Below are 8,959 nucleotides of genomic sequence, written 5' to 3'. Positions count from 1 at the left end.
AGGGGGGCAGTTAGCAGGTGGCCTAATGGTCACGCCGCTAGACTCCCACGCGGTCAGCCGCTGTCCACCCTCCCCAAGTCCCCACCTGGCAACGTAAAACAGAGGGGTGTGTGTGTGCGCGCCTGCGCTCCTGGGAGGAGAAGGGATTGAGGGTGGCCATTCCCCTGGGGGTGACTTCTCACTTTCCCTCTCACTTTCTGTGTGTCTCTCTCTGGGGAGGGGAGTGCATGTGCCCTAAGGCAAAAAACCTTTTAAAAAAAAAAGAGTATGGTGGGGCCGCCGGGTGGTGTGGTGGTTAATGTGCCAGACTTCCACATAGCCAAGCATGGTTCAAATCCTGGACCCAGCGGCTCGAAAATCACACCAGGCACATGTGTGTGTGTGCCCAAAATCCTGAGAGGAGAACGGAGGAGGAGGGATTGCAGCGTGGCCACCCCCGGGGGGAGATTTCTCACTTTCCTTTTATTTTCTCTCTCTGGCACCCTAAGGCCAGAAAAAGAAAAAAAAAGTATAAAATCTCAGTTTGTGAAAAAACACCTTTGCCATGGCTGCTGAAGTGCCTGCAGTTGACATGGGTGAGAAGTCAGACCCCCGAAGGCCTGGCATGCCAGGAATTTCCCGCTCGGAGGGTGCATGCCCAGTGTCCCAGCAATCTGAGGCAGCCTGGCCCCTGCCTGGGCGAGCCCACCCTGTCCACAGGAGACACCTCCCTCCGTGTCAGAGGGTCACTCCTCCTGCCCCTGGCCCCTGAGTGTCAGCACCTGGGATGTGGGTCTTCTGAAGAGCACTGATGGTCCCCTGGGCGCTGCGGTGGCCCACAGAGGGTGAGCACCAGTATGGACAGTCTTGGCTCCTCCTTCCTTCCTGCCAGGCTCAGCGCCCCCACCCATGCTAGCATGGTACTGGTTCACACTGGTTGGACACACCCACAAATTGCTACAAAGTCAGCAGCTTAAAATCACCCTCATTCACTTGCTCACAATTCTCAGCGTCCTAAGGCTAAGATCAAGTTGCTTGCTGGGGGACCACCAGATGGCATAGTAGTTTTATCACCAGACCCCTATGTGGCTGACCTTGGTTCCAGTCCCAGGCCTGGCAGCTGGCTTGCTTTCTCACTTTTCTTGTCTCTCTCTGGTGAGCACATGTGCCCTATAGCAAATTGAAAATAATAGTAATACTAAATAGATCATTTCTTTTCTTTCCTTTTTTTTTTTTTGTTTCTGGAGAGGTTTTTGCTATAGGGTGCATGTGCTCGCCAGAAAGACAGACACAGACAGAAAGCGAGAAATCACCCCTCAGAAGGGATGGCCACGCCGCAATCCCTTCTCCATTCTCCTCTTGGGATCTTGGGCACGCAAACACACACACACGACGTGAGTTTAAGTCACCAGGTCTGGGACTTGAACCACGGGCAACTACATAGGAGTCCAGTGACACAGCCATTGTGCCAACTGCTGGTCTCGATAAATCATTTCCTTTAAAAAGGCATCTGTGACTTGGTCAGACCGCCAGATGATCTGCTTTGCCACGCGATGAAACCGAGTGTAGGCATCTAATCCTTAGAGGCACAGACTGGCCACCGAGTGCCTGGCACAAGCTGCTGCCCGTTCCAGCCGACCGCTGGCCTTGGGCCTCTGGTCTTGCCTTTTGGAGCAGTCCTCACCTCTGCAAGTTTCCCAGAGCTGTACCCCAGTCTGTGGGCTGACGGCGTGTGGGACAGTTGGAGCTTTGGGGGCTCCAACCCTGAAAGTGGACAGACCCTCCATCTTTCTGCCAGGCTCCTCCAAGAGGCAGGACGGGAGTCCCCACTCACGCACGCACCAGGCACACACACTCAGCTGTGGTCACTGCTCTCCAACACTGTCTAGGGACTGACCAGTGTCTCATCTCATCCCTTCAAACAGGCCCGCAGGGTCAGGGCCTTGTCCTCCGTCATGCAGCCAGTGAATGTCCACTTGGCCCCCAGGGGCCCCTCTGTCTCTCTCTGAAGCCCTCGTTCTAGCCGTACACCCCACTTACCTCTTCCCCGCAAGGAACCTGCCAGTCCTCTGGGCTCAGAGGAGATGCCTGGGGCCTTCTGGGTCAGCATCTGGCTGCCTGGCAGCCCAGACCCCAGACTGGGAGGGACGCCCAGAGGGCAGCCCTGCCTCCAGGCCCAGGCCTGGACAGCTCTTGGCCCCACCTTGGGTGGGACCTGCCCCCAGTGAGGGCTTCTTTTCTCTATCTTCCCAAGCCAGCGGGAAGCCAGGCAGGGAGACGCAGGTCCTGGGCTGTGGGGCTGGAGGAGGGGCACCTCTTCAGACCGCCCTCTCCCTCTGACGGCAGCAGCGGAGAGGCCCTCCTCCCCTTTCCCCTTCCCTTTCTCTCTCTCCCTCCGCCTCCCTCTCTCCCGCCGTGCCGCCCGCCTGCCCGCCCTCCCTCCCCAGCACTGCAGCATTCCCCACTGCAGCTCCAGCCGCACCCGCGTCTCTCCGGCCTCCGCAGCCCACGCCGCCGCCAGCACCATGGCCAGCACCGTGTCCGGTAGGAGCCGGGGCCCAGCCCTCCGGGCGCCAGGGGTCTGAGCAGAGGCCATTGTCTGTCTGGCCTGTCTGACGCAGGGGCCGATTGCGGACCCCGCTTTTCTGCCTCTACCCTGGCTTATTGGAAGATTGGGCCAGACCACAGGAGCCGGGGTCTCTGTGCCTTGGTGCCCCAAGGGCAGAGACTTGGGGGGCCCTCAGGGCTGATGGGGAGCGCTGGACAGGCACCATGCCCAAGGGAGTGCTCCCTGGGGACCAGCCCGGCACATCGCCTCTTTGGGTGCCGCGGTGCCTGGCCAAGCGCGCAGCTCGAAGTCCCCAGGCGGGCCCCTGCCCTTAGGCGGGGGCTTTCACTCTGCGGACTGTGGGCTGGGTGCTCCGAGGCACGCGGGGGCCCTAGATCTTGGTCCAACTGCGCCTGTGGAGACAGGTGGAGTAAGAGGGCGAGCTCGGCTGCTGGAACCCCAGCCGAGGAGGGAGGTGGGAGGCGGGAGGCAGGAGGCGGGAGGGTCTCTGCCAGGAAGGGGGGCTGTGGAGGTACCCGGAGGGAGCCCAGGCCGGTGTGAGCCTGGAGCAATGGAGTCACTGGCCCCTGCCCCCACACTGCTGCAGGCTGGGGATCCACCTCTTCAATGTGGGGACACTGCTTCTCCCCCAAAAAGCCACCGCCCTTTTCACCGTGGGTTTGGACAGAGGAGGCGCCACTGCCATTTCCAAACCCGCCCAGAATGGGGGGCTCTGCCCTCCCTCCCCCCCTGTGCTGGGGATCCACCGCCTTGGAAGGCAGCCCTGGAAGGCAGCCTCTTGGCCGCCATAGCTCCCATCAGGAGAGGAGCCCAGCAGAGGCTGGCCACAGGGTTCACCCTCCCCTCAGCGCTCTGCTGTCGGCCCCTTCATCTTTGTGCAGGGTGTGGTGACTGCAGGCCTCCTCACTCCCCCCACTTCCGCCCACGAACCGCACTCACACCCCTCCCCTCAGCCCCTCCCTGCAAGCCCCTCTCCCCAGCCCGCAGCTTTGCTGGGTGCAGAGCCCTTCCGGCCCACGTGCTGGGGCCCTGGGACTCTCCAAGTGACTTCTGCATCTGTCCTGGGGGAGCCACACGGTCCCTGGCTGCATCTATCCCCCACCGTGTCTGAGTCTTGTCCACTTGGGCTTCATATGCCCCTCCCCAACAGGTGCCCAGAGACACTGGACAGGGTGGGCCCTCCTGAGGCCAGCATGCTCCCTAGACCCCACTGGTGGCCGCAGACCCTCCCGCTCACCCTGCAGCTCTTCTTTCTTTCTTTCTTTCTTTTTTTTTTTTTTTTTTTTTTGAGAGGTTTTCGCTATAGGGCGCGTGTGCTCACCAGACAGACAGAGGCATAGAGACAGAAAGCGAGAAATCACCCCCCAGGGGGGCTGGCCACGCTGCAATCCCTTCTCCTCCATTCTCCTCTTGAGATCTTAGGCATGCATGCACACACGCCTGGTGTGAGTTTTAAGCCACCGGGTCCGGGACACGAACGGCGGTCGACTACGTGGGAGTCCAGCGACATAGCCATTACGCTAACTGCTGGTTCCCCCTGTAGCTTTTCTTACAGGGCTTCCCTGTGGATCCTTCTTGGGTCTCTTGGCGTGGGCCAGCCCCCTGCCCCTCAGTTCTCTTGACTGTGGCTTGCCTCCCGCCCTAAGGCAGCTAGGAGTCCAGTCCCCAGCCTCTCAGGGCCACAGCTGCCCCACCCGAGTGGGTGACCTGAGAACCCCCAGGGCCGGCTCTGAGGCTGCAGGAGAGGTGCTGGTGTGTCCACAGTTCCAGGTTTCCTGCCTACGGCAGCTGAACAGTGCGGGTGGTGCTGGCGGCTCTGCCCGTGCTCAGCACATCTGAGACAGCTCTGACCAGGGAGAGGGCAGCCTGGTGTCAGAGACTGTCCCGTCAGCAGCCCGCCACCCCTGGGCTCCGACAGCAGGGCACGGGCACAGGCCCAGGCTTGCGAACGGCTGCTCTGGCACGGTGTGACTCAGGTGGGCCCCGCGCCCTCCTGGCGCCAGGCTAGCTGGGGTTTGCCGAGGGGCCACCTGGCACTCTGCTGCGCTCCTGCTCCCATTGGGACCCAGGACAGGGCAAGTCCACACAGCTTGGGCAGATGGCCTGCTTCTTGGTCTCTGGTTTGAGACGGTCTCACCGAGCCGCAGCGCTGCCCCGCCTCCTGGTGGAGAGCCCAGCACAGCACCCCACGCCTGGCTCCTTGCTGCCCTGGCCGGCCTGGTGCTGCCCCTGCCGCTGGGCCTGAGTGGCAAGGGTACCGGTGTCTGCCTCCAGAGCAGCTTTAGGTGGACAAGGAGTCGGCCCCAGGGGCTCTGTGTGAGGAGGAGACAGATCTGGGGGAGTGAGCGGAGGGGTCAACGAGACGGGAGAGGGTGCCTCCAGGCCCAGTGGGACTCCTTGGCTACAGCGATGTCCGTGGAGAAGGGGCACAGGCAGGTCTGGGTCTCAGCCTCCTTCCTTCTGCAGTGAGAGGCAGAAGACATGCACCTTAAGCCCCTTGAATACCGCGAGCCAGCAGGTAGCATTAGGGGCTGGGATCTCACTGTCTCATTTTCCCTTTCTCTGGTCAGACTCAAAAATAGCAACTGTGGCCAGCAGATGGCGTAGTGGTTACGTGCTGGACTCCCACATGGCTGGCCACTGTTCCAGTTCCAGACCCAAATCACTCACAGCACGTGTGCGTGCGTGCCCAGGATCCCAGGAGGAAAAGGGACTGCAGAATGGCCATACCTCTGGGGGTGATTTCTCACTTTCCCTCTGTCTCTGTCTCTCTCCGGTGAACACATGCACCTTAAGGCAAAAACCTCTAAAAAATATAATAATAGTAATAAAATTAAATACAATATTTTAGAGGTTTTTGCTATAGGGCACATGCACTTGCTGGACAAAGAAAGACAGAAAGCGAGAAATCACCCTCCCGGGGGGATCTTGGGCATGCATGCATACATGCCCGGTGTGAGTTTCAAGTCGCTGGATCTGGGACTCCAACTGCAGTCAACTACGTGGGAGTCCAGGGACGTAACCATTACACCATCTGCTGGTCCCTTAAATATAATTTTTTTAAAAATAAGATGCAGGTGCTTCTTCCAGCCTGTGCTGTGGCCAGTCTGGCCTTGCTGGCCCCTAGCCCTATGAGCAGGACGCACCTGCTCACATGCTCCGATTCCTTAGCAGCTCTGCGGTCAGACCTCGGGGCAGACTCTGTCCTAGGCCCTTCCCTGCAATCTGTCCCCCTGTCTGTGAGGACTCGCCCTCCCGGGCCATCGACCTAGGAGAAGCACATCTCGGCATCTCCAGGGGTCCATTGCCGAAGGGCACTCACACCTGCCACCCCAGGACACAGGCCCCACTTCCCAGGGCCACAGTCTGTGGGAGCTGGGCAGCCAGCCCCACGCCTCTTCTTCCCTGAGGGTGGGTGCCTAGACCTACCCTCCCTCGCCTTCCTGGCTTGCTGCTGGCTAGCCTCCCCCACTGAGGGGACCCTGACCAGGAAGGCAACCTCCTGGCGTTTGTTCTGAAACGTCTTCCTCTATCATGGACATGCACCTCCGTCCCGAGAGGGGCTCTGAGCAGCTGGCAGACCCACACAGGGTTCTGATGTGTGATGAGGACACGCTGGGATCTGTTGGCAGGGCAGGGCCATGTCCCCTCCCTCCCGGTCTCTCCCAGGAGCCAGATCTGTCCTCCCAGCCCAGGCTCTCTCTCAGGTACAGAGCTGCCTACCTCCCCATCCTCCAAAAGTTCCAGACAGCAGGATTTGCTGCTCCCACCAGCTCACTCTTGCTTCAACTCCATCATGTGTCCTAGGACATAAGAAATTAAGAAATATTTGTTAAATATAAAATTTATTAAGGAATATTTATTAAATCTTACTTATTTTTTAAAGAATTATTTAATTTTATTTGTCATTATTTTAGTTGGTTTTTTTTTTTTTTTTTTTTTTTCTGAGGTTGATCAGAAAGAGACAGAAAAAAAGAAAAGTGAGAAAGCAAGCTGCCAGGTCCAGGACTCGAACCGTGGTCAGCCATGTGCTGTGGCTGTGTGATGTGGAGGACACGCTGGAGTCCAGGGTTTTAACCATCACACCACCTGCCGGTCCCATATTGTTTTCTTTTAATCTGACCAGAGAGAGACAGAGGAGTAGGAGAAAGCAAGCTGCCAGGTCTGGGGCTGGAACCGTGGTCGACCATGTAGGAGTCTGGCACTTCAACCAGCACGCCACCTGCTGCCCCTCTTTCTTTTTTAGAAGTGTATTGCTCCTTCCACGAGAGGGTCAGAGAGGACAGAGAAACAGTGCGCGGCAATCTGTCGGTGCGGCAGTCCACCTCCTGCCTCCCGGCCCGCTCAGTGCTTTCCTGCTGCCCTGCAGTCGGCCGCCACCCCCTCCCCACCCTCTTTTTAAAAATGGACTTGTTTTATTGCCAGAGGGTGCTCACCGGAGACAGAGGGAGAAACCACCCCGCTGCAGGATGGTGCTGCAGCCCGGCCCCTCCGCTTCTCCGTCCTGTGGGGATTGGGCCACAGCCGGGACTCACACCGTGGTCAGCCACGTGGGATCTGGCTCCCCACACACAGCACCGAACAAGTGCACTACGGCGCTCAGATTAACTTTTTCCTTTTGAGAGAGATTTTTGCTATAGGGCATGTACGTTCGCTGAAGAGACAGAGACAGAGAGACAGAAAGTGGGAAATCACCCCCAGGAGGGATGGCTACGTCACAGTCCCTTCTCACCCATTCTCTTAGGATCTTGGGCACACACAGATGTACCTGGTGTGAGTTTTAAGCCACCAGGTCCAGGACTTGAATCACACTTGACTATGTGGGAGTCCAGCAATGTAACTGCTATGTCATCTGCTGGTCCCTTGTCGCTGCCCGTGACGCTGCCGCGAACTAAGAAGGACACACAAAAGGCGGTCTTCTCCAACGGTCTCTTTATTTCCCCAGAGTAGTCAGCAGCCAGCCCGCGAGCCCCGAGACGGGCCAGAATTAAAAGGAGTAAAATGGCCAATCAGTGTTGTGTACACGTGTACGGGAGTGAATGTAACCTATCATATGGGCTGTGTGTGAGAGTCCCGTGCTGAGCATGCGACTTGTTACTGGCTAGACCCCAAGTGCACGCGTTCCGGGTTAGGAACTTCCTGGAACCTGTTTACTCTTCACACGAGTAAGAGAGTTCCTGTCGGCGCCATGGCAGGGCGCGGTCCGCGGTAGGGCTGTCGCCCTCCACAGTCCCTAAAATTAAGTTTCCTTTTTAAGAATTATTTCTATTATTTTACCTTTATTTACTTATTTATTTTAATTTAACCAGAGAGGGACAGAGTGAGAGAGAAAAAGAGGGAGAGGGCAAGTGAGAAAGCAAGCCGCCAGGTCCGGAACTCGAACCAGGGTCAGCCACGTGGGATCCAGTGCTCCCAACCACACTACCTACTGGCCCCTAAAATTAACTTAATAACACAATAATACATCAGTGATTTTGCTTTGAAAAACCAAAACTGGACAGGTTGGGCCAGTCCCCCTCCTGAGGACAATGGCTGTTGCTCTGCTTCTCCTCCCCAAGAAGCTCACCCCCTGGTGTGTCCCTCTCAAGTCCACCCCTCCTTTTTAACATTTATTTATTTATTTGTTTGTTGTGATTTTCAAGCCGCTAGGCCCAGGACTTGAACCTCAGTTGACCATGTAGAAATCCAGCGCCTTAACCACCACACCCCACGCCGGTCCCCATTCCCTCCCCACTGCAGCCTCCTGGCTCTGCAGGCCCCTCTCCCAGAAGAGTTTGGGTCACCAGGAACTTCAGCTCACGCGAGGCCACCTGCGCACTGGACAGGGAGGACAGCTCCGCAGGGCTGGGTGACTTCTGCCTGTCCCTGCAGGACACACCCAAAGTTCCCCAAGTTCATGTCAGCCTGACTTAGAAACATTATCTAGTGTGAAACCTCACGGAAAGTTCGTCTGCCCCTCGAGGGAGCTATGGGGCCAGTCGCCGAAATCCCGCATGGTCAACCCGGTCTAGTGCCTGAACCAGGAGATTGTGGGGGGCACGAAGGCCGGAAGACAGGGCGGCCAGCGAGCGGTGAGCCCGAGAGGCGTGCAGAGGGCCGACAGGGTGCAGGGAAGGGCTTCACAGGCAGGAACACCGCAGAGGTGGCCGACGGACAGGTGGCGGGGAGGGGACGGGGAGGACGCCTGCTCACCTGCCTCTGCCTGCAGCCTACAAGGAGAAGATGAAAGAGCTGTCCGTGCTGTCGCTCATCTGCTCCTGCTTCTACTCGCAGCCCCACCCCAACACCATCTACCAGTACGGGGGTGAGTGCGCCCTGCGCCCTCGAACCCCAGCCAGGCTGGCTTCCGGGAGAACGTCGAGGGGAGGGGGACAGGGGACAAGGGAGTGGGCGGGGCCGAGACCTCGGGGG

At 58.2% G+C, this 8,959-nt stretch overlaps 2 protein-coding genes and 1 long non-coding RNA gene across 6 annotated transcripts in view; 1 reads left to right on the top strand and 2 right to left on the bottom strand.

Moving 5' to 3' along the window:
- The window catches only part of RTEL1 (regulator of telomere elongation helicase 1), a 38,455-nt gene extending 36,014 nt beyond the window's left edge, over positions 1-2,441 (bottom strand). For 2 of the 3 annotated variants that reach the window (XM_027767687.1, XM_027767688.1), the window contains exon 1: positions 2,020-2,441. In XM_027767687.1, coding sequence (XP_027623488.1) covers positions 2,020-2,437 — 418 coding nt within the window. In that variant the 5' untranslated portion in view covers positions 2,438-2,441. The remainder of the gene's footprint in view (positions 1-2,019) is intronic. The other variant, XM_027767689.1, reaches the window with a different exon arrangement.
- The window catches only part of STMN3 (stathmin 3), an 11,400-nt gene continuing 2,464 nt past the window's right edge, over positions 24-8,959 (top strand). Inside the window, exons 1-2 of one of the 2 annotated variants that reach the window (XM_006167066.3) lie at positions 24-106; positions 8,757-8,852. In XM_006167066.3, the coding sequence (XP_006167128.1) occupies positions 8,771-8,852 (82 nt within the window). In that variant the 5' untranslated portion in view covers positions 24-106; positions 8,757-8,770. Of the gene's footprint in view, positions 107-2,373; positions 2,524-8,756; positions 8,853-8,959 lie in introns of those variants that run through there. The other variant, XM_006167065.3, reaches the window with a different exon arrangement.
- LOC114005795 (uncharacterized) overlaps positions 4,048-8,959 on the bottom strand; it is a 20,713-nt gene continuing 15,801 nt past the window's right edge. Inside the window, exons 2-3 of the long non-coding RNA XR_003547611.1 lie at positions 6,272-6,351; positions 4,048-5,008 (exon numbers count right to left, since the gene is read on the bottom strand). This is a non-coding gene — a long non-coding RNA (uncharacterized LOC114005795). The remainder of the gene's footprint in view (positions 5,009-6,271; positions 6,352-8,959) is intronic.

The sequence above is a fragment of the Tupaia chinensis genome, unplaced genomic scaffold (assembly GCF_000334495.1).
Source record: "Tupaia chinensis unplaced genomic scaffold, TupChi_1.0 Scaffold144472_1, whole genome shotgun sequence".
Taxonomy (NCBI): domain Eukaryota; kingdom Metazoa; phylum Chordata; class Mammalia; order Scandentia; family Tupaiidae; genus Tupaia; species Tupaia belangeri.
The sequence above is the reverse complement of the archived record's forward strand: the minus strand, read 5'-3'. Positions and strand labels throughout refer to the sequence as shown.